The sequence below is a fragment of the Cibotium barometz genome, chromosome 51, assembly GCF_041138505.1.
Source record: "Cibotium barometz isolate CiBa-2024 chromosome 51, ASM4113850v1, whole genome shotgun sequence".
NCBI classification, from domain to species: Eukaryota; Viridiplantae; Streptophyta; class Polypodiopsida; order Cyatheales; family Cibotiaceae; genus Cibotium; species Cibotium barometz.
This window is the reverse complement of record NC_141096.1, coordinates 32,049,027-32,073,783: the sequence shown is the minus strand read 5'-3', so window position 1 is coordinate 32,073,783 and position 24,757 is coordinate 32,049,027. Positions and strand designations below refer to the sequence as shown.

Below are 24,757 nucleotides of genomic sequence, written 5' to 3'. Positions count from 1 at the left end.
GCAGTGAAGTCCTTGAACCAATCTCGATGGGGTGTCATATGAGCAGTAGCACCGCTATCAACAATCCAAGACCGTGACTGAGAAGTCACAAGAGCAAGTATACGCCGAGTACCTGCTAAGAGAAGAATGCCATCATCTTTCTTGGGTTGAGACACCGCCATTAAGGAAGAGTTCTTTGTTGCTTCATCACGCTTCTTCTTGTGACATTGGGGTGACTTGTGACCCTTCTTGCCACAATACTGACATTCAATGTCCTTATTCTTTGAAGATTTGTTGTCTTTATCCTTGTCGGAATCCTTGGAGTTCTTGTCAGAACCCCCTTTTCCTTTCTTTTGTTGATTCTTCCCTTTATCTTGTGCTGCCAAAGCTCCATCAGGGCCACCAGAGGTGCCAGTCCCCTCCTCAAAGCGAGACTCACTGCATAACGGAGGGGAGAATTTCCTCCCAAGTAACTGGAACAGGACGAGGAGAAGAAACAAGAGACGGAAAGTATGCATCAAACCTATCTGGAAGTTTGGAGAGCAGCCAAATAGCCATGTCCTCTGTGGAGATGTCCTTGCCACAAATAGCAAGCTCGTCCCGGAGATCTTTCATCTTCGAGATGAAAGCAGATAAAGATGGAAAGGCAGAAACTGATAAGTTCATAAGTTGCTTTTCCAACGCCAAAATCCGACCTGGAGACTTAATCTCATAGAGATCTGCAAAAGCCTTCCAAACTTCATGTGCAGCATCTGCTGTACGCACATGAGAGAGAACAGAATCCTGACAGTTCAACATCAGAAACGAGGAAACGCGTGGATCATTCGACTGCCAAATATCAATCTGTGCGTGAGTCGCACCACCAGAAGCAAGGGTGGGAGGGGTGGCATTGGCCGGTGTAACAAGCCAATCCCAAAGATCCACGCCACGCAAGGCCGATTTCACCTTCACCTTCCATAGGGTGTAGTTGAAACCATCCAACTTGGCAGACTCAGCAAACATATGAAGAGAAGTCGGTGCAGCCATCACAAAAGCTTGGGCTCAATCTCAAGAAAAAAATGCACAAACTCTGAAGTAGAAGTGTCCTCCACAGGTACCAAAAGTGCCACTAAAGCCTGAAACACCACAGACCCCCTCTGCAAAGGGGAAAGCCCACTGGAGAGGAAAACGCAGCACGCAGAAGGCTGCTGTCCTGAAAAAACAGGCCGCCTATGTCCAATCTCCACGTGGAAAAGAAAACACTGATCAAAGAGTACCTGATGGCTGTGTCGGTGAAGCCAAACTGTAGGCGAAAAGACCAGCAGGTGCTGTCCAGAAAACGCAGCAGCAAAGGGTTGCAAATCTGAGAGAAAATGCAGAGGAGAGGGTGCTGAAAACAGTGCTGAATCTGGGGCAGCAAAGAGGTTGCTAAACCTGGAGCTCTGATACCATGAAAGAGTGCACAGAGCGGAAGCAGAGTGGCACTAGAATGTGCTGAAAAGAGAGTGCAAGAGAGAGAGAGAGATGGAGAAAACTATGCTGAATATACTGAAGCAAAACAGTCCCAAGCAAGAGACACTACAAGTCTCATAAGTGAGGGAGCAAAATATGTACAAGACTGAATGAACAATGAGAGGCCAGCACCCACTATTTATAGTAGGGGTAAGCTGGCCGACTGGAGTTGCAAAACAGGCCGACTGGAGCTACTGGACAGGCCGATTGGAAAATGCCAGAAAAGCTGGGAAAAATCCCAAAAAAATACTAGAAAAAGGGGTGGCCAGCCCCCACAAGCAAGGGCCATGCAAAAGGGACCAAATGGGCACCATAAAAGAGCAGAATCTGGGGATGAATGTGCTAACACATGGACACTATGTACACCTCATTTTGGTCTCATAGACCCCTAGGGTCTTTTGAAGACGTTAATATGACTTTCTTTCTTTCTTTCTTTCTCGATGGCGTTGATGTGTCGGGGAGACCTGCCTCTGTAGCCCATCCGAACACACCACCGTGAGGAGGGAACTACCACCTAGCACCACAACCCAACGCAAACACCGAATGAATTCACCAGTACACTCGGCTGACGTCTCCTAACCTTCAGCTGACACAAGCAGATACCTGAACACACTCCAAACCCTTCAAAATAACCCAACTGACTACTGCAAATGTCCTCCCAGGTCAGCTCGGATTTCCAATGGCTTCAATCTTCACTTAAAACCTCTTAGCTGCTGACCCCAGTCAGAAATGAGTCTTCCAAGCTTCCACAGAGTTCTTCCGGTATCAGCTTTCTACGAAGACTTTCTTCTGGACTCTACTGAGCTTGTCACAGCACTCCCCTGCTGACCTCCTGGTGATAGGGAACTCACCTACCTATTTGCTTTAGTTGACTTCGTCCTGAGTCAAATCTCAACCCTCCAGTGCCTGTTGACACTTCCAATCCCTCAAACACTTCAAATCCCACCAGGACTCAACTCCCTACACTCATAGAAGCAAAAATAAGTACCATTCTTATATATATGTACAATCTTGAAGCGACCCTCCCACTTGATTTGGAACTTGGTCTGAAAAGTGTTGTCCAGCTTGTTGTTGTATATGAGCACCAGATTCCCTTCTTTGATACCTTTGTCCTTGACAGTCTCATTGAAATGCTCAGCTCTTCGATTTCTTATTTGAATATAATGATCCAAGGCTTCCTCTCTAGCTAACTGCAACTCTTGCAGATCCAACCTCTCTTTATACGCATCCAAACCACTATCTTGATGCTTGAGAAGAAACTATAAACTGGGAATGTCAACTTCAATGGTCATCATAGCCTCTGACCCAAAAACAAGATGGTAGGGTGAAAAGTCAGTAGCTGATTTGACAGTTGTTCTGTAAGCCCACAGAGCTGAGGAAACATGCAAGTCCCACTGCTTGGGATGTTCTTCCAGACACTTAGTCAGCATAGTGCACAACTCTCCATTGAATCTTTCTACTAGACCATTGCACTGTGGATAGTAAGGAGTAGAGTACCTATGTGTGATACGTAATTTCTGTATGAGCTCCTGTACAACCTCTCCTTTGAATAATCCAGGCCCCTGGTTTGTCAACAGCTCTAAAGGCATGCCAAATCTAGCACATATGTCTTCAAATACAAATTTGGTCATCTCTTTAGGCAGTTATATTCTTCACACATCTAGCTTCAGTCCATCTGGTTAGATAGTCTACTCTAGTCAAAATATAGGTCTTCCCCCTAGTAGTAGTCGGCAGAGGACCAATTACATCCAATCCTCACTTTTCAAAAGCCCCATTTGATACAATACTCTTCCTCAATTCATATTGCAAAACCTTTCGGCCTTGTTTGTGACAAGACACAGCTCCTGCACCAATGATAAACATGTTTTCGCAAACTAGGCCATACATACCCATCAGTCAAAATCTTCCTTAGTGCCGGCTTTAGGGCAAAATGCCCTCCACAGACCCCTTCATGGCAGGAGGCCATGATGGCAAAGATCTCTCCCTGTTTGGAACTCTCCTCAAAATCAAGTTGTCTTTTATATACAGTTGATCATTTAAAATAGTGTACTGTAGAGCATTCCTTATAAAACCATATTTCTGCCTTTTGGATAAAGTTGCAGGTGCATGACCTACGTAAAGAAAATCTTCAATTTCCTGTAAATTCTCTCTTCCAACATAACTGGGATAGGCCATAGTGATTGCATGCACTTCCAAATCCTTGCCCAACCCCTCTTGCTAATGCAGCTGCAGCTTGATTTTGCTCCCTCTTCACATGCTGTATCTGCATTTTCTGAAATCTATGCAACATCCTCCTTATATGAAAGTTCCACTCTTTCAATTTAGGGTTCTTGGCTTCCAAACAGCTTGAAGCTATCTAATGACCAACAAGCTATCTAATGGCCACTCCTGAGCTTCTCTTGAAAGCCCTATCAAAGAACAGTGTAAAAGCATTTGATAGCCCTGTTTTAGGATCTTTCCATCTGGGCATCTTCTTCTTTGCCATTGTTTCCTCCTTCAACACCACTGGATTTTGCCTATATGTTAGAATATCAGCTAGTGTAGCCCTAGTGTTGTCCTCCACCATGCAGGTAAATTGAAACTCTTGCAGTTTAATCAACCACTTGGACAATCTTTTAGAAGGAATGTGTGACACGATCAGATGAGGAAGCAGAGAATAATGGGTAAGAATAGTAAATGGCTTTGGGAGTAAATAGGACCTAAATTTCCTTAGAGCAAACACCATAGCCACCATCACCTGCTCTGCCTCAGAATATGTCCTCGCCCCTTGTGTCTTTGTTCTGCTGACAAAATATATAGGCCTCACATAAGAATGTTCTTTCCCGGATGTTTTGTCTAGCTTTATGTTTTATGCAAAGTGATGATGGATATATGTTAAGGTTGTGGCCATGTTTAAATATTTTAATATGCATTGATGGTATCAACAAGTGTGTCAAAGACCCTAGTCCCCCAGGCACCCGCCGCGAAGGTTGTGGCCATGTTTCAATGTTTTAATATGCATTGATGGTATCAACAAGTGTGTCAAAGGCCCTAGTCCCCCGGGCACCGCCGCGTGTTTCATTGGTATCAGAGCATAGGCTTCCTTGGAAGCGGAGGCTTCCTTTTATCAATAAGAAAGAGAAAAGATATCGAGTGGGGACCTTAGTTTCTATCATTGCTGTTAAGCATGGCCAGCCGCTTCATAGCTTATGAAGCAAGAGCATGAGCAGTAGACAGCTTGTTGATCTAAGGATTTATGAATTCACAAAATTTTATCTTGGAAGTATGGAGTTGGTTTTATGTCCACACGTTCAGCACTCTTTCCATATGGATATTGTGGATTATATTATCAAGCTTACAAGCAAGCTATATGGAGATATATCTCGGGATATCTTAAGGATATGGTGAGGAGATATTTCTTTTGGCCAACCTGGCAAAGAAAAGCTAAGTATACTTTGAGTTTGCAAAGTTGGTGTCTTGGCTATTTACTATGAAGTGTTTTTGATGTTCACTAACCCTTGTATAGCCATGCAAGGAGAAAGGTGGTGTTGTTTGCCTTGAGATGGTTTCAGGGAAACATTGTTTATGGCTCCTTTTATTGGGATGGATTATATCTATGGACATTTCTTTCTTGGACAAGATTTATATAGATATTGGGCTTCACAAGCAATTTCTATGAACGAATCTGTCCGAGTTTATAGAGAAGAAATCTTTGGATATCTCATGGATATGATGCTTTTATGAATAAAGTCCATCTCTACTCCAAGGTGTGTGGTTAGCACGGAGTATGTGGTAAGAGTTATGGTATACAAGGATTATGGTATACAGGTCTATGGATTCGTGGACTTCTTTTCTAGGAATTTGGATCCAAAGTAGGGAACGGGGACGGGGGAGGGAACGGCACTCAAAAAATACTTTTTTTTAAAATTTTTCTACTCTACACTTATTCGACTTTGGAAGTACATCAAAATGAGCACAAATTTACACTAAAATGGTAAGCTTTTGAGTCATATTAATAATTAAGTAGATACAAAATGAGTCATGACTCAAGAGTCGGGACTCGGGAGTCAGGACTAAGCCTTAAGGAGGCAAAATACATGGATGGACTCAAATGAGTCAATGACAAAAAAGTGCTGAAGACTAGAGGCTAGAGGCTAGAGCTAAGTAGTAAGGCCCATGAATCATGATCCATGAATGATCATCCACGTGAAGTGCTCGCCTCATGGTCATGGGTAGCTTGTGCCAAAGAAGCATCAAGCTCATCCTCAGTCTCATCTCATTGGCATGCTGCTCCTGCACCTCATCCTCTTGTTGCTCTTCTTGTTGACTCATCTCCCACTCGGTGAAGGAATCTGCCTTCTTGGTCACGCTCTTGCAAAGCATTCGCAAGTTCGCGTTGACGAAGACAAGGTCATTGGCACGCTCTACCCCGAGTCGGTTCCTCTTCATAGAGGCAATGTGGCTGTAGGTACTCCAAAGTTGCTCCAAGCAAGAGGAGCTAACGGCCTGGCTAAGTATCCGTGCTCTTCCCAGTGCCGGATGCATCATGAGATGAGATGAAGTACATCTCTCCGCGGGAATATGCAACCATGCCGTGATTACTCCTCTTGCGGGTGTCACTCCATCCATCCACAATGAGGGAGACTCCGTTCCTCTCCCATTGCCGCTTTGTGTTGTCGGCCGCTTGCTCTATAATGCGCTTCTCCTTGTCGAGCAATGTAGTGCGCAAGCTCTCGGATGAGGGGGGCGTATAGGTTGAGCCATACTCCCCAATCTTCTTAACCATGACCTTGAAGTATTCCGACCTATTCAAGAAAGTAATTTACTAATGAGAAGGGGACTAGGATGATGAAAACATGAATGATGAATTGGCAATGATCGATTGCACTTACCTAGCCGCTTGAAAGGCAATGTGGTCGTGGAAGAAGAAGCGGGCCACCACCATATCCACCTCCTCCTTCAACTTGGGGTTCCAATTCTCCCTAAGTGTAGATTGTCGCCGTGGGCCACGTAATGATTGAGAGGCCGTGGAGATGGAGGGTGCCGGTGTCGTGGATGGAGTAACATTCCGACTTGATGGTGAAGGTGATGGTGTGCATGATCCCGATCCACCACATGACTCCATTGTAGAGGCTTGAGTTCCTCTCCCCATCGTCGCGGGATCCACGGCCACTCGTGGTGTCCTTCTTGTCGCTTCGACCGCTTCGTAGACGCTAAGCTTGTCAAGAAGTTCCTGTCTCTTCTCGGGCGTGACATTCGTGCAAAACCTCACCTCATGCCCACTCTCATGCAAGAGGTGGGCTCGCACTTTGTCGGCGCCACCCGTTCGCCGGTACGGGCAAAGCTTGCGTACCCATGGCCGAGAACCGCCTCCATGAACGGATGTGGTGTAGTTAACCTCCTCCCACCATGTCCATCCCGTTGTCCTTCTACGAGAAGCCCCGGCATGTGAGGAGGATGCCATGGTTGAAGATGGCTTGACTCTTGAGCCTTGAGGAATGAGAGAGAGAGAGAGAGAGAGAGAGAGAGAGAGAGAGAGCCTAGAGGCTTGGAAGTTGGAAGAGTCAAGACTCAAGAGGCTTGAGGGACAGGTGAGAGCCTAGGCCCTAGAGCTTGGAACTTGGAAGTTGGAAGAGAGAAGATTCAAGAAGCTTGAGCCTTGAAAGCTTGAGCCTTGAGAGTTGTGAACTTGTGTGTGCTTGTAGCCTTGTAGAGGCTTATTCTTATATAGATAGGCAAGAGAGAGAGAGGAAAGCCTCAAGGGCAAGAGAGAGAGAGAGGGCCAAGCCTCAAAGAGCCAAGGCCCAACAGCCATAAACGGCTAGAAACGGGCAGGCAGGCGCAACGGGTTGCGATTATGGAGTGAGTGTTTCATTGTTTCCACACCATGCTTGCTGATCAGAGTTGGGATTGTATGGGAGAACATGGAAACTGTTGGGATTGGGAGAAAGGATTGCTAGAACTATGGAGAACCAGCTTTTCTGTCACCATGGTTTGTGCTCTTGAATGGCACCAGTTTGTGTGCATAGCACATGTTTCTGTGCGAGGCACTAGTTTCTTGTGCATGGCACTTTTTTAAGTGTCTTAGCACCTAGTTGGTGATTTTTATTGGCATATGATTATCTCATTGATATTGGTGATTGAGACACAATTGGCTCTTGTGCCTGTGTCTAGCATATCTTCCATGGAATTCTCACCCATTTATTTTGGGACATGATTTTGATATTGGTATTATGGAGACTTATTTAGTCTCACCCATTTCTTTGGGACATGGATTCTTCAGTTATATTGGATTTTTGAGACTGTCTCGTCTCGCCTACTCGATGGGACATGATTATATCTTGAATATATGGCTTGAAGCTTAAAGTTGTGGACAACTTTTAAGAAGCTGGGGAGGATGTCACCAGCTTGGACATTTCCGAGTATGAAAGGGGTCTGGTGGACTCCAGGATGTCTAAATATTTGGAAAGTACAAGCTTTGGGAATGGGGGATTATCCTAGAATACAAAGGACCACACTCCTAAAATTTAAGAGAGTTGCTATTTTTGGCCCGCCGACTCCGATGGAAATTCTGTTCGCGTCATTACATCCGGAATTGAGCAGATACCAAGAGTTGGCAAAGTGCCTATGACAGAATGTCTACTAGTTGGGATATTTTTAGAGGTAAAGATTATGGAAGGACCCATCTTTTAGATTGGGACATGTGGCAAGAAAGTGGACCAAAGTGAGACAAGTGGCCTGACACTTGTTAGAAAATGGATCAAAGTGAGACAAGTGGCCTCACACTTGTCACTTCAGCTATTGTGTGGCTCTCCACTTGTCATTGTTGCCTTCTCTTGCCATTTTAGCTCATGGGAGGCCCAAAATCTATAAATTGGAGCCCTCTCTCTTCATTAATAGAGGCTCTCTTGCTGCACACTAGCCTCTACCACCGTTACAGGCTGCCCTAATGATGGCTACTCTCTTTCTCTCTCTCTTGAAGGCTGCCCATGAAGGCTGTTGGGGATTGTTTTGGAGGCTTCCATCGCGAAGAAATACTGAAGGCAAGGGTATTCAATCATTTATTATGATTTCTAGCCATTGTACTTGTTGTACCAGCCTTTGTACCTGTTGTACCAGCTTCTGTACTTGATGTACCACCCATTGTACCGGTTGTACTAGCTTTTGTACTTGCTGTACCAGCCACTATACCTGCTGTACTAGTCACTGTACATGCTCTACCAACATTTGTACTTGCTACACTTGCCACCGTACCGGCTGTACCAGCCACTGTACCTCCTGTACCAGCCATTGTACCGGTTGTACCAGCCATTGTACCTGCTTTACCGGCTGAATGGAGAGTTGTACTTACTGTACCAGCTCTATTGCATGAAGACCCATGGTTTTTGGGGAAGAATCAATACCCACACGGAGGTATATGGATTATGTTGTTGGCTCGGCATTTCTACAGCTTGTGTTCCGGCTCGGTTGCCTCGTGTTGGGCTGTGTTATGGTATTTGTATATGGATAATCCGGCATCTCCCGTGGGGAGAGTAAGGCCCTCAAAGCTTGTACATGATATTATTCTCCTTGGGTAATAAAATACTCCAAGGGGGGGGTCGGCCCATTCCGGCCTCTATGCGGTGTCACACGTGCAAGCTCCATTTTCAGCATTTGTGGATGTTTTGTCCAGCTTTATGTTTTATGCAAAGTGATGATGGATATATGTTAAGGTTGTGGCCATGTTTAAATGTTTTAATATGCATTGATGGTATCAACAAGTGTGTCAAAGACCCTAGTCCCCCAGGCACCCGCCGCGAAGGTTGTGGCCATGTTTCAATGTTTTAATATGCATTGATGGTATCAACAAGTGTGTCAAAGGCCCTAGTCCCCCGGGCACCGCCACGAGTTTCAGCACCTGCCGATTAGGCATCTCCTCTACCCTCGACATCCTGCCTTTCCTCCCTCCTGGCTGCCAACGGATAAACATCCTCTCCCATTCTCTAGAGATAAGGGCACTGAGGAGATATACGACCCCTCTCCATACAATTAAAACACTGAACATTCATGTTTAGGCCTTCTCTTCCCCTGCCTCTCATAACATATCTATCTCCTACCCTAGGGGCCTCCCTGCAACAGAGTTAAGTTCAAATTCTCCATCTGCCGAGTTAGATGATTAATACCCTGCATCAGCTAATCAGAAACCATTAGGAGTACTGGAGCAGCTCCTGCTGCTATTCTCTCCCCAAGCACAACTAGCCTTCCTTCCGCCTGAACTTCCCTTTGTTTTTGAGCCAACCTCTGGAGTTTCCATTCCTTCTCTCTAGCAATTCTCAAGGCCTCTTCAAAGGTCTTGAGCCTCTTCAACTCCACTTTCTCCTTCAGGCATGAAGGGACTGGATAAACATATCTTTCTTAAGGAGACCAGGTGGGTGCTCTTTTCCCAAAGAAGTGTCCCATCTTCCCCTTAGGTCTTCAAAATGGCCCACAAATCTATCAAACACATTAGACAGGTTATGCTGTAACTTCTGAATTTCCTGCTACAAAGCATATGGGGATTCACCCTGCTTATAATGTTGCACCAAAGCCACTTTGATGTCTTCATAGGCCTGACCTTGATTTAACTGAGCTCTCCATGTTTGCAAACACCTTTTGGCATCTCCCTTCAGCAACATAGACAATAATGTCAACTTGTCCTCATCTCTATCCTTCCCAAAGGTGAATGCTGCCAATTCCATCCCTGCCGAAAGCTCCTTTGGATCCTCTCCAACGTGCCCATGGAACACCGGATATGTCATCATGGCTGCCATGTGTTCTACTGAAAACTCTCAGACCTGCAAACAAACTGAAAGGTGCTTCAAAGCCCTCCTTAGTGGGGCACCAAAACAGTGATGTGTCGGGGAGACCTGCCTCTATAGCCCGTTTGAACACACCATCGTGAAGAGGAGGGAACTACCACCTAGCACCACAACCCAGCACAAACACCAAATGAAAGTAGCAGTACACTTGGCTGACGTCTCCTGACCTTCAGCTGACACAAGCGAATACCTGAACAATCTCCAAACCCTTCAAAATAACCCAACTGACTACTCCAAATGTCCTCCCAGGTCAACTTTGACTTCAAATGGCTTCAATCTTCACTTAAAACCCCTTAGCTGACTCCAATTGGTCAGCAGCACTCTTAGCTGACACAAACGAACCAAATTTTACCTATATATTGAATTGGACAAGTGTGATCCCAGTTAGAAATGAGTCTTCCAAGATTCCTTTCTTGTATCAACTATCTTCGAAAACTTAGTTCTGGACTCTACTGAGCCTCTTAGCACTCCCCTGCTGACTCCTACTGACTGGGAACTCACCCACCTATCTGCTTCAGTTGACTTCGTCCTGAGTCAGATCTCAACCCTCCAGTGCCTACTGACACCTCCAATCCCTGAAACACTTCAAATCCCACCAGGACTCAACTCCCTACACTCACAGCTGATAGTCTCCTGACCCTGGAACACTTTTCCCTTCAATTCTGCTTGACTCCTTACAACTAACTTCTGACAGCCCTCTGATTGTCAGACGACCTGACTCAAAATCTCTTCTCTCCAACCCAGAAAAACTTATCTAATATCCTCTACTGATTCCTTCTAGGACTCAGCTGATCCTAGCTGACTCCTTTCTGACCCGATTCAGTCCTCAGCTGACACCTAGACCACTAGCTGTGCCCAACCTATCAGACTGACTTCTGACTGGTTCTGACTGCTAGCCCAGACCTCACAAGTGTTAAGCAAAACCAGACCAACGCTTCAACAATATCAGATGACCTATCTTGACACACAGTTGACTCCAACGGCCTCTGTCAGAACCTGCTAACCCAAACACAAGCTAACTGACATAGTTCTGATTCAACACAAGTCAGCTCTTCACTCAGAGTTGGTTCTTTTCAACAAACTCTATCAAAACAAGATAGATAAAACCAAAGCATAGGAATTCATCAATCCAACACAATCAGACTTCCCTGTGTATATAGAAAACTGAGCCAATCTCAACAACCCTAAGATTTTGGGATTTAACAGATAAGAGAGAATATCCTGGAACCAAGGGACCTCCACACATTTATCCCCAACAAAAATCCCATATTTTCAACTCCCCAAGACCAACAACTACAGCAAGAGCTGCAGCTATACCCTGCAAACTTCCATCAACCAGCACTGCAGAGGATTGTTGAGTAAAGCTTTGAGCTGGTCCAAGGTGCAATAGAGTTGCAGCTTGAGAGGTCCTAGGGAACCCAGCTCCTACAAGACCCTCTCTCACCTTTACAATCTCTGCTCTGGGCAGACCCAAATCTCCTCCAACAAACCCCACGTCGCCTTCTTCTCAAAATAAACAGAATTCAATAGCAAGCTATCTCTGAGCTGCTTCACAACCAAACACCTTGGCTCTCCCACGACTCTCTTCTCTGCAACCAGGCTCACACACCATGCAATTCTTCTCTCTACCCACTTCCCGCAACTATGCGCTCTCTTCGCAATCTCTCCTCCTCTGCTGTGCATGCAAGTACTCTTTCCTCTCTTGGCTGGGGTGACAACAGGTAGTTGTAATTAGCAGGTGGCCACCAACAGTTTTCTTCTAAGGTTTCTAACCATGTATCGACGATTTATTTCATTTTCTTGGGGTTGGGGTGGGCATATCTATTGGGCATTTTCTTTCGGCACAAAAAATCCTATCAGCGTGAGCACCTTCACGCCCCTCCCTTGTGCGGGTGGCCACCCTGCTGTTTGTGCTGCCCCCTGTGCACGTACATGCTGTTCACGCCCTCACCTCTGTTCATGCTGTGTGCTGCATACGTCCTGCTGGTCGCGCTGCGTGCTTCCTGCTATTCATGCTGCGAGCACACCTTTGTGTGTGCCCTAGCAGAGCTGTCCCCTGCATGTGTACCTCTGTGCGTGCTCTCCGCCTCGTTTATGCTACCCACCCTGCTCATGCCCCCAAGGGAGCAACTAGGGGGGAATAGCCAAGATGAACCTAGAGGAGCTGGAGGCATACATCAAGACTGGAAGACAACGTCAAGGAAGCAGCAGGTGTTGGACACGGTCCTGAACCAACACGAAAAACAGTTGGATGGTCTCAACAAGGAGATACAGGGCAAGAATAATAAGATTGAAGATCTGGAGGCAAAGCTGAACCCAGATGCAACAACAGGCAATGCCAGAGCCTGCCCTGATGATAGGGGAACTGCGTGGAGAAATGGTAGTCCTAAAGGCTACTGTCAAAGACCATACAATGGAGGAAGAGGAACTGAATATACAGGAGGGTCTCAGGACAGACCTGGAGGAGCTAAAGGCTGTGAGTGATAAGTTGCGGGAAGAACTGTAGACCACCAAGAAAGATTGGGTGGAGGTGGTGAAGAAGCACAAACCCCTACATAGTATCATACATGAAACTCTGGAGGAGGAGAAATACAGGAAGGATAGGGCCCTCCACGTGCGAGTGTGGGGGCCATAGGTGGGGGCTTCCCTAAGGTAGAGGCCATGACGCTTTGCCAGATGATAAGAGCCCCCCCGCCCCGCCCCGCCCCGCCTTTCCCCTTTGGAAATACATGGAGGGCAGGGAAGGATATGACACTGGAGCAGCCCCTTATCATGAGATTCCATGATGCCACTGGCAAACTGGCCTTCTTAGACAAACGGGCTGCCCTCAGGGGCACCAGGTGTACATGGGAGATGATCTCACCCCAGCACAGGTGGCACATTGGCGTGAGGCAATGGTGACAGTGCATGAGGCCCGTAGAGCGGTCAAGTGGGCTGTTTACAGAGATGGCATTGTGCGCTGTCCCAAATAGGGACGCTGGGTCTATGAGACCAAACAACTGAGGTAGCAATAGGAACTGCAATGGCACCTTGTGGTCGAATCCAAGAGGTTTGAGTGAGATTCTCACAGGCAGGGATGCCATTTTCTATACAGAGACTCATCAAAACCTTGACAGGGGTTCACCATACATAGCCGGGTTTGAGTGGGAGTCGGCTTTCCCAGGCAAGCCCCGCACATCAAGAGGGGTAGCTTTCCTCTTTAGATCCTACCTCTGATAGATTCTCAGCATCATCTGGAAGGACAAGGATGCACGATATCTTTGGGTACAACTACAGGTTACAAGCGGGGACAGAGTCATCCACATTGCTGTGTGTTATTTTGCACCGAGCCATTCCCCTTACGCCGCACAGCATGGTCAATCACTGTACATAACATTATATGGGGATACTATGGAGTTCTCACAGCTGGGGGGAAGTCCTCCTCCTCGGGGACTTCAACGCTCGGGCAGGAAGATAATAGTGTGGTACAAGTTAAAGACAAAGCTGACATCCACAAAGACTTTGGTGCAGACCATAGGATTAATGATGATGTATGTCATGATGGGTCTATGACTCAAAAAGCATAAACATGCGTTCATGTCTCCTCAATTCTCAAATTGAGTGGCCCAATTGATGCCCCCTCACATCTTGCAAAGGTGTTTTAAGCATGATCAAATCAATACAAAATCATTCTCTTCCAACTCAATTGTGTGCTTTTTTAAAATTGGTTTTTGTATTTTTGAGAGAATAAATCAAGGTTGATTCTTAAGTGGTATAAGCTTCTGCAGCAGGCAGGGTACAATGGTTGATGTCCAAAATGCATGTGGGGTGCAGGTGGACTATGTCTTCTTTGCCCTTTGAAGGGGCAGTCTATAAACGTGAACTAGAAGCAGCAATAGATGTGGTAGAAAGAGCATGTTCCCTATGCAACTCTGTATGTTCACATCTTCTCTTTTCTGGGTTTTACACTTGATATGAAGATCATTACCTCTAGATTGAATATCTAAGCCGTTAAAAATCATGCCATATTTGTATCCTTTGCATGGAAGGAACTCACTTTTTAAGCTTTTAGAAAAGGCACATAATTGCTCTCTAAATTGGGAATTTTAAGAGGACCATAGTTTCATGCCATTGATACGAGGTTGTTTTGTTAAGATTTTTTGCCATTAATAGTGCATCAAAGTGTGTAATCTGCCTTGCCGAGTTAAGATGGGCATGAACCGTAAACGTTGATTGGCTTCCAGACATTGAGTTGCATGATGGTGAGCATATAGCTTAGAGTGTTATGCAAATTTATTTATTTCTGGGAAAAAGATCCTTCAATTAGTTAATGAAAAACAGCCACAAAGGGCTAAATACAACCACGATGGGCTAGATACAACCTTGCCTCATATAAGGGCGGGAAGCAAGTGATCATAAGGGAAGAGATGCTTCTCCTCCGGCTGGCCGCTCTATGAGGAGAAGGCTATCTCATACAGGGGGAGGGGGGGGAAACGACCACATAGGTGGTCTGTAATGCCAAATGGGGTCACCGCCTCTATCTGTGAGGAACGGTAACCTCCATGTAGCTTCCCCCACTAACCGCGGAGGGTGTGAATGATATCAAGCCATATGCTCTTGATGGTCTCAGCTGGCGGAGTGTGTGTATCCTCTATGGCCTCACTGCACCTAGCCCACCAGATGTGCTAGGCTGCTATGCATCTGCAAATCTCCCATCTCTGGCATGAGCCTGGTCGCTAGTCACCTCTCGGTGAGGCTGTGACTGGTGTTGGTGTAATACGATGGTGGGAGACCTGAAGGGCTAGTCCTCCCCCATCCTCCTCATAAGTCCTGACCACTATAGCCTTGGTGGCCCAAGCGACATTACCCCAAGTGATAATCTGGGTTGATGCCCTGTGCATAGCAAAGATGCGGAGAATCCGCTGCCAAATTTGCTGAGCCTTCAGGCAATCCCAAAGGCAACGTGGCTGGGACTCTTGGGGCTGGCCGCACCACGGGCAAGCTGCTGACCTACGTCCAACTGCCATCCAAGTACCGATCGCCAAACTCCTGTGTGCCATCAGCCAAAGGAAGAGAGTGATCTTCCTTGGCCGAAAACTATCCCAAAGCCTCTTCCAGAAATCTGAAAGGAAGCGCTGTGATAGGCCCTGACACGGCCAGTGTGCTGTTGCTGCCAGTGTGCCATCTATCTCAATCATCTCGATTCTGCGGCCAAGCCGCATTGTATACGCAAAGAAGGGGACGTCTAGAGTCTCCTCCTGATGTGCGGGGTCATGCCAAGTCCACTCTCCCGGGTCTCACTGCAGCCGCGTGAGAGGTCGGCACTCCCAAATCTAAAGCCGCCATAGTCTCTCCTTGGCCACCTTGGTCGGTGCTGGATCTATGTGCCATTCCCGTGCCCGAAAACCGATCACCCTCACCCTTTGCAAGGTGCAGTTACTGAAATCCTCCAAAGGGAGCTCTGATCTCTCTAGTCTGCCCTGGGATCCAATAGAAAAAGTAAGCGGACCACTATCCTCATGTGCTCCGTGGACTGCCACAAGGATATCATGTCTGGTAAACACTCCTAACCACTCTGGGGGGGTCGGTCTGGAATAGGCATCAACCAATCTTGAGGGATAGTTGAGTCGATATCGATGCTGAGCCTATCTTGACCCCGGATCCCAGTTAGGCCTCTCTCCTGCTCCTCCAAGGGTAATTGCTTGTGTGCTATCCAATCTCCTAGAGACCTGGCTGGCCCTGTGCTCAAAGCTCTCCAAGATACATGCGACCGGGCCCCTAACATGTGGCCACTGGGTAAACGGATCAGGGGGTTCTAGACCAAAGGCTGCCGAAGCTTCTCCTCTGAGGCAATCGGTGCTATCTGTCTGAGAGTTGGGCTGAGATGATCTCAGGCCCGAAGTAAACTAGTTGCAAATCTATCCTCAAAAGTTGGGCTAAAACCATGGGCTTGCATCTCTGTGAAGATCCATCGGGTACTCTGTGGCCATGGGTCCCCAAGGCTCGGAGTGCGGGTTGAGATCCGGGCCAATAAGAAATCCTTCCAAGGCTCACCACTGGGAAGGAGTCCTCTGACAATCAACTTGCCTAGCAGGGCACGGCTCTGAATAGTAGGCTCGATGAGGCCAAGCCCCCTCTGCTACGTGGCTGGATGATCACACGCCATGCCACCTTGGCCCTGGTAGGCCTCCCGTCGCTTCCAACCCATAAGAAGTTTGTGATCAATCGCTGTACCTGGTCAATGCACACCCGAGAAAAGGCCCAACACGAAGTGATGTACCACATGGTGGCTAGAAGTACCTGGTATGCCACCACCGCTTTGCCTGCAAGAGAGAACCTTGCTGAGCTCCAATATAGAAGCTTCTTCCGAATACTTAGAAGAAGCGGAGCGAGCTGCCGCTCAGGAGAGATGTCAATGCCCACACTGGCAACTGAGATATCGAACTGGAGTGCCCCTCGGGATCCACTAGAAAGCCTCAAGTGGTCTCCAAGTCGGGGTGGGTGCTGAACCTACCCAAGAACCACACGACTTGTGCCAGTTGATCTGCGCTCCTGATGCGCGGCAGAGAATCTCCATCGCCTCCGCAAATCTGTGGAGATTCCCAACATCACCTGAAAGGAAAGGTGCTGTGTCATTTGCAAACTCTGAATCCAGCAACTCCTCTTACGTACAGAGGGGGATGCGCAATCCTTGAAGCCCGAGAAGGGGGAACCACCTACCTTGTATGCCGCCAGACCTCTCGTGTGTGTCACCGCCCGTGCAGATGGTGGGGTACTAGTGAGGAGGGATCTAAAAAGTCCGTGGCGATGGCTCTCACTTGGGGGGGATCTGAAGCAATAGCTCCATCTTGGCCACGCAACCTACGAATACCATCTCTCCTCCTGTGGGGACTAGCTATCTCAAAGAAATCCCAATGACTCTGTTGCCTGCCTGTGTCCAGAAAGAGGCCCTAGCATGATACCTGTACTCCACCCTCCTCTCCTCTATGGATCTGATCTCCGTGCGAGCGGCGGCGAGCTGACTCTCGATCCACTCGCTATCCGGGGACCTCTCCTGAAGTCGCTATAAAGAAGCAAGACGACTCCTCAAACTCCTCTTCTGCTCTCGGAAACCCTCTAATCTGCTCAGGGCTGCCTCTTGCAAGAAAGTGCTGATCTCCCCTAAGCCCTCATCCAGTGTGCACGCAATAGAGCATGAAAGAAAATCCAATCTCGCCCAAATCTGCTCTATCCTGCTGCATATCTTTGGGTCCTGAATGAGGCTATCCGAAATCCTTGAGCTCACATGCCTATCATGCCTCCAGGGGTCCTCCAGGGACAAAATAACCGGGACGTGATTAGAAAAGGAAGTACCTGCCAAAATACCAATCATACCCCCCCGGCTGCAAGCCCACTCATCAACATAAAACCTGTCAAGTCTGGAGAGGTTGGGGACAATGCTCCTCCTATCCGATCTCGAGAAGCAGAGGCTCCCAGGGCTATGCCCAAACTCGGGAAGATGCCAAGGGTCCTACCCCTTGATTGCAAGAATCATGTCCTCCCAGGCTGAATACTCTGCTCTTGAAACTGTGGCCGTGCCACCTCCAAGCCTGTCCTCTGCTGCCTCTATCATGTTAAAGTCACCACCCAAGCACCAAAAGTCAGCCTGAGGGAGGGCCTGTCGTACTAAGCTCCAGAAGAGGGCTCTACTTGCAGTAGCGTTCGGAGCATAAATGTTGAGGAAGCCAACGCTATCCTCTCCGATAGTAATGGTAATCCGCTGAGCCCGCCCCCGAACAATGACTCTTGAGCCAGTCACGGCCGGCAACAACTGCTCACTGACAGAAATACACACCCCTCCCTGTGTCCTGGAGGGGCCAAAGGATGGGGACTAGAAAGTATGACTCTTGCCTGGAAGAATCTTCCTGCATGTGTGGGTGCGTTCCTCTGAGAGATGATGCTCTTAAAGGAAAAGAATGTCTATGGGTTCCCCCACTATGACCCTCTGAAGCTCGCCTCATAGGACGCCTCATCTCTGAAAGCACTGAGGCCCCCCTAAACCCTGAATGTTCCATGAAACAATCCACATATCAATCTTGGTGTGATGCGGCACTAGTGGAACTACCCTCTCCACTCGAAGAGTCTTGGGCGAGGGTTTAGATAGGGAGTAGTCACAATCCGTGCAGGGGCGAAGACGCGCCAAATGGGCACTAATCCTGTCCTCCATGTGGCACCACTCTGTACGAGCGCGAGCATATGCATGCTACGGACTCCATCGACCACAATAGAGGTATCTGTAAGAGGGGCGAAGAGGTACCGTGACAGATGTATGCATGAAGACAAAAAGCAGCATCTCCAAGCTAGAGACTACCATCTCCCCGTCTTGGCCTCGATGAGCAGAGCCTCCAAGCTCCATCCTAGCCAAAGGCCAGAAATGGGTGAGAATGTCAGTGATGCGCAGGTCGAGTAGGTGATGAGAGAGCTCGACTACTTGGCCCTGGATGGCAGTTGCCACCATCTCAGGATCCCACTTTGTCCTTGGGGCTGCACTGAAGGGGAAAGAGAAGATCATTGCTCCATTATCTGGCGTAGAGGGCCTCGAGTGGTGGAAAACCACACATACTCGAACGGGAGTTACTGTCTTATCAAATATGTCGGTTCCTTCTGTCGGCAGACATCGGAAGAAACAAGAGTCCACTGGCTATCCTAAGATCCTTAGAGCCCTTGGCGGAAGAGCCCTCACGAGGGAAGCGGCAATGGTCATCTCTACCGGCTTAGAAAATCGGTGAATCAAGCTATGGATGGATCCGGCCGGTTGCCTCCGCTCCGAGTCAGGGGCTGTTAGGGGGCAACGAGAATGCTCCGGAGAGGCAGAAGGGGGGGGGGGGGGGGGGGGGGGGGGGGCGCTCGGATGATAAGGGTGGGGGGGGGGGGGGGTTGCGGTGGGTAGGGGCGGTGACAAAACAGGGAGAGGGGGAGGTGGCGAGGGAGGGTGGAGAGACGGAGGGGGGGGTGCAGGTGGTTGGAGGCTATTGGGAGAGATCCATCGGAGAGGAGGGTTGCGGGGAGGGGCTCGTCGGGGGCAGAGAGCGGCCGGCCGGCCGGCCTCTCAGAACACTGGGGGTCGGGGGGGGGGGGGGGGGGATCTCAACGAGGAATCGAGCACCAAACTGGAGGGGCCAGAGGGGGGACTGGCGAGGGCTCGTCACCAACGGGGAAATCTTGAGATAAATGCTCATAACGGTTCTCTGACAGGACCGAATCCTCTTGAGATCTGCCAGCCTGTCGCACGTGGCGGTGGCGCTCGGCTCGGGTGGTCGTCTGGCAGTCCGGGCGCGGACCAGCCGTCTGCCCCTCGTCGGTAGCTGAGTCATCGGGAGTCAGGGCCTGATGCTCTGCTGCCTGAGGGCCTGCCCCTCTCCCCCCTTATGAGGATTAGCACGAGAAACGGAGGGAGGAACCACTGGAGGCGGTGTCCTAGCTTGCCGCCTAGGGCAAGCTCTGGCAAGATGGCCCATCTACCTGTAGATGAAACATTGGCCTGGGAGGCCAGAATACTCCACACGCTGCTGTATGGGGTCACCCTGGAGGCTAGGAAGAGATATACACTGCGGTACTGACTCCAGCGAGGCCACACAAATACGAAGGGATGGAATCCTAGCTGCTCTTGCGAGGGCCAAGGCAGTAGTGGGGGGGGACTCCATCACTCTCAATGGCACCCCCCTATCACAGGGAGAAGAGGAAGGTATTCCTTCCCAAGGCCTGGAAAACTCATTGTCACTGGGAAACCCGAGATGCTAGCCACTGGGTCCGACGCTGGGTCGAAGCCGTGTTGCCACCATGCAAAGAAAGCCTGCGCTGTACGCAATGCAAGGGGGCTCAGCTGCATGACCCGGTCAGATGCCGTGGGCGAGTCGAATTCCACTTGGTAGTATCCGCGCCCCCCAGAGGGTGAATATCGGTGATCTTTGCAGGTTCGCCAATGAGGTTGTCCTGAAAGAGGTCCCTGAGCTGTCCGCGTGCGGGGCGGCTACCAAAAGTTTGTAGACTAGGGTGGAGGCCTCAAGAGAGGCAACTGTCATAGAGCGAGAACTTGAAAATCCACTTCGGAGAAAGAAATGCAAGCAACGGCGGCCTCGGTCGGGGACGACGGAGCGGCTGCCATGGAGTACTCTTGAGGGCGAAGACCAGAAAGGCCAAAGCTTGCCTAATAGAGCAAAGACCCCAGAAGCGTGAAGCACCAATCTGCACGGGAGAGGCGAAGCAAAGGAGCAGAGAAAAGGCGAAAGGGGGGATGGAACAGGAAAAAGAAAGAAAAAGAAAAGAAAAGAAAGAAAGGTGAAACGAAGGAGGCAGAGAAAAGGCGAAAGGGAATTTTATTTTTATTTTTTAATAATATTTGGAAAGGGGGGACGGATGTCATGTGCATGAAAATGCCATGGACATTCTCTGGAGCTAGTCCAGAAGGGGCAGCCAGAAAAAGATCAGAAGAAGACCAGAGTTAGGAGCAGGCTACAGTTTGGAGCCAGTATTGGACTGGAGAAGGACTTGGATCCCTGTCGGCTGTACAAGAGCGAAGCAGGAGCTGTCGGCTGAGACCAGAAGGGCTGTCGGCTGAATCAGAACCTAGGCGGCTACAGGCGCATCATTTTGATGATTTTATGTCCAGTTGGCTGGTCGACTGCTGGCCGGCCAGCACTTCATGAAGTCCAAAAGCCTATAAAAGGTGTAGATGCTCATCATTGTAATTCATTCAACTCTTTATGAGTTGGGTCCTTAGGGAGATTTTGGTGATGTTCACCCTTTTTACAAGGCAGCCTAGGGGAGTACCTTTTTGTACCATATGAATATACTGAACTTCCAGCCATATCTCTCTCTCTACTCTCTCTTCATGTTTGCGTTTTGCATCAGCTTGTTTCCAGTAGTGTTTAGGGCTGAAAGAAGACTCCCAGAGCTTCCGCGTGTTACAACGGAATAGTAAAAAGAAAGAAAGGGTGTCTATGCCGACCCTGGGCACTATAGATAGACTAGTTTGGCAGCCTTTGTTTATCATTGAGTTCATTGTGTTCAAGCGCTCTTGCAAGCAAGACATCCTCCCTCTAGAGTTTGTCTAGATCGCCATCAAAAACTCCTTAGCAGAGCACATGGGTGGGCAGACAGCCGTCAATTTGTAATCAAAGTTTGCAAGCTGTAATATTGTTTACTCTCCATTTCTTTCTGCAATTCAGTGCTTTTTATTGTGAAGATTGATTGCGGCAGTACAGAGGATGTTATCTGCCAGCGAGTTGCCCAGCAAACTCACTTAGACGTGACTCCAGTAGATGGGACCATAATCAGTTTTGGCACATGCGTGCATCTTAGAGTTGAGTCAGTAGCACAAAGTGCTAGGTTAGTGATCTAGAAGGGGGATTTTGTGTGAGATTTCAGTGTCATACCCTTAATAGGTGCAGAGGAGGCTTGAGGTGGTTTCTTCAGTACTGTGAGAGAAAAGTTGCTAGGAGTGGTGCTGTCACTTAGGGCTTGTATGCAGAGTCTAGAGTTGTTATTTGTTTAGCATGGGAATGCCCTCTTGTGTAGGGAGATTAAATATAAACTTTAATAATCTGCAAGGTTGAGGGCCTTGAAATACTTGTGGCCTATATGGAGCTTGGGGTGCATGTATAGATCTTTGAGAGAAAGGATGGTGGAGGTAGCTCATGCATGAGGTGGTGATGGTCGTTAATAAAGGTGGAAACACAGTGTTGATTCTTGGGTGATCGAGGGAGATCTTTTGATACAATAGAGAAGAGCTCGCTGCAGCAGTGATCTTCAGAGCAATGAACAGGGTATGAAGCTCAGTGAAGAAGCTGTGAGTAAAGGGTGATCTTTTAGCCATAATATTGGAGAGGCTCACGAGGGAGTTTGTGAATGTTTTTGGTGTGCAAGAGGTAGCAGGGGATTTGCTACATCAGCTAGAGCAATTCAAGCAGCTAGGAGATGAGTCAGTGTCAAGGGCAGCTTTAAGGTACAAGGCCTTGTTCCAGCATTGGAACCAAAGTTGAAAGTTAAGGACGTGAAGAGGGATCACCAGACATTCGTGAAGGCATATGATATTGCAATCAAGAAAGAACAAGTGTTAGGTGTGCAATCGAGGAATATACAGCTTTGGAACACCTCATAGACGGAAGCAGTGGCCACGGAAGTGAAAGATGATTCCTCAAGGGTGGAAGATAAGGTATGTAAAATTGTTGATTTAAATGCATTCAAGGTTTGTGAAGGGTCAAGGGAGGGAGTGTTGGAGAACAAGCCTTATCCAAGTACAAAAGGATAAAGGTGTGAGTAGCCTCTAAAAAAGGCTACATGTGTATGTGTGTGTGAAGATACTCTTGGAGTGGTTGACTAAAATATCTAGATATTATACCAATAATGACTTAAGCAATGATGTCATACAGGAGAGGCTCTAAGCCTGTAAAAGCATTGTACTTGATTGAAGTAATACAAGTCACATCATCGAGTCGTGAAATTTCTCTCTTTGAAGCATTGGCTACGCTAGAGAGACAGTGCCACCAGGCGCATTTTCAGGAGCCCCGGACGAAGGGGTGGCTATTTGACACATTAGTCACACCGGCATTGATGTATGGAGCAGCAGTATGGGCGCCAGGTCTTGCTACTCATTGGTGGACACAGATAGAGAGACCACAGGCCCTCATGATGGCACGCATGATACGCAGCAAACCGTCAGTACCTCATGACATTATCCGAGCAGAGTTTGCTGCGCCTCCTATGATGGTAGAGGCCATATTTCAGACTATATGCCTGCTAGACAGATTCAGAGAGATGCCACAGGACAGATTATCATACAGAGCTTTTCAGGCATCTAGACAGTTGGCTGAGGCAGGAGACAGGTCACACATTGGTTCTCACAGCATGGCCTAGACATGGATCATCTACCACCATTCCAGTATGACAGGGATGCACCACATATCCGTCTCTCTCATAGTGAGAGGAACAGAGTATTGAGACAGGATCTATGGCAGCTCTATACACGAGAGACATGGATATCGCCTACACAGCCTCTTCCACCGAAGATGCTATACTACAGAGATCACTTCATGAGTATCACTGATGATGGATTTATAGAGAGGCCTAGATACATGGAGGGCTTTTTACCACACGGCTCCCGAGTGGCTATTGGTCAGCTCAGAGTTTCATCACACCGATTGGAGATTGAGACTGGCAGAGCAGCACGGATCCCCCGAGAGGAGAGGGTATGCAGATTGTGCAGAGAGGAGGTGGAGAGTGAGGAGCATTATGTATGCAGATGCAGAGCATATACAGCCATCAGAGAGAGATATCCCATTTTATTCAGAGAGCCACATTCCCTACGCCAGATCTTTGAGACAGCAGACCAGCGCATACTGGGGAGATACATTCTAGACATACAGCGCCACAGAGAGACATTATTACAGGCTCAGACAGCTCCAGAGGGGGGGCGACAGACACAGATTACTACATTTTTTCAGAGATCCATACCCCTCCCAGCCCCTACACGGCAGGGAATTACTCTCCAGAGAGCAGAGACACTTAGAGCCCGCAGGAGACAGAGGACACCTGGCTTTCGGACACCACGCCTATACCAGAGAGAGATGACAGAGATCAGAGCTCAGTTTCACAGAGAGGGTGCGGAGCGACTGGCTCGCTTCAGAGCACACCCAGGCATGTTCTTCAGGGAGCTGTGGACACCCCCTTCACTGATGTATACCATTTTATACCCCCAGTATGGTACAGGATGGAGCTAGCTAGGTTGCATATCATGATTGTATACTCCATGCATATAGCTTTGCATTCTCCTAGTAATAGAGCTCCATCCCCTGCACACCCAGATTCAGCTTTTTTATTCAGTACTTTTTCATTTTGTTGGGATGACAGAGGATACCCCATACAGGTACTCCGATTTGTCTCATAGGCCGAGTTCGGTCTTTTGGAAGACGTTAATAAAATCTTTCTTTCTTTCTTTCTTTCTCTCTCCCCCCCCCTTACTTCTCTGTTCAACACATGCCATAGCCATGTTTGTCTTGAAGCCTCCATAGCTCTCTATTGTTCCCTTTAATTGGTATCAGAGCCCTTGTTCCAACTTGTCTAGAGCTGCTCACTGAACGACCCCTGTTGTTGCTGCACGAACGGCTGCCTCAGAACTGCCCTAGTGCCACCGTCCCACTGGCAGCAACAACCTTCAAAATAGCGCCGCACTCTCCGCCGTTACTGGTGTACCTAGGGGGCAAGTCTATTAGCTGACTCGCCTCACCTCTCCCCCCCACTAGCGCCGCACTCTCCGCCGTTACTGGTGTACCTAGTGCAGCAACAACCTTCAAGATAGCGCCGCACTCTCCGCCCTTACTGGTGTACCTAGGGGGCAAGTCTATTAGCTGACTCGCCTCACCTCTCCCCCCCACTAGCTCCTCCCAGTCCAACATCGTGCTTGTGACTTCCCTTCGCAGCCACGTACCTCAATTTGCCGATTGCTGTTGATACGA

At 48.3% G+C, this 24,757-nt stretch overlaps 1 protein-coding gene across 5 annotated transcripts in view; it reads left to right on the top strand.

Annotated features, from left to right (window-relative positions):
- Positions 1-24,757, top strand: part of LOC147609539 (Inositol monophosphatase family protein) — a 98,614-nt gene that overhangs the window by 15,527 nt on the left and 58,330 nt on the right. For 4 of the 5 annotated variants that reach the window (XR_015264214.1, XM_086787401.1, XM_086787402.1 and 1 more), the window contains exon 2: positions 14,100-14,199. The exons of the other annotated variant lie outside the window; for it this stretch is intronic. Coding sequence is in view for 3 of the 4 variants with exons in the window: in XM_086787401.1 (XP_086643527.1) it covers positions 14,100-14,199 (100 nt within the window). In the remaining variant the exon portion in view is untranslated. The remainder of the gene's footprint in view (positions 1-14,099; positions 14,200-24,757) is intronic. 5 annotated transcript variants of the gene reach the window in all.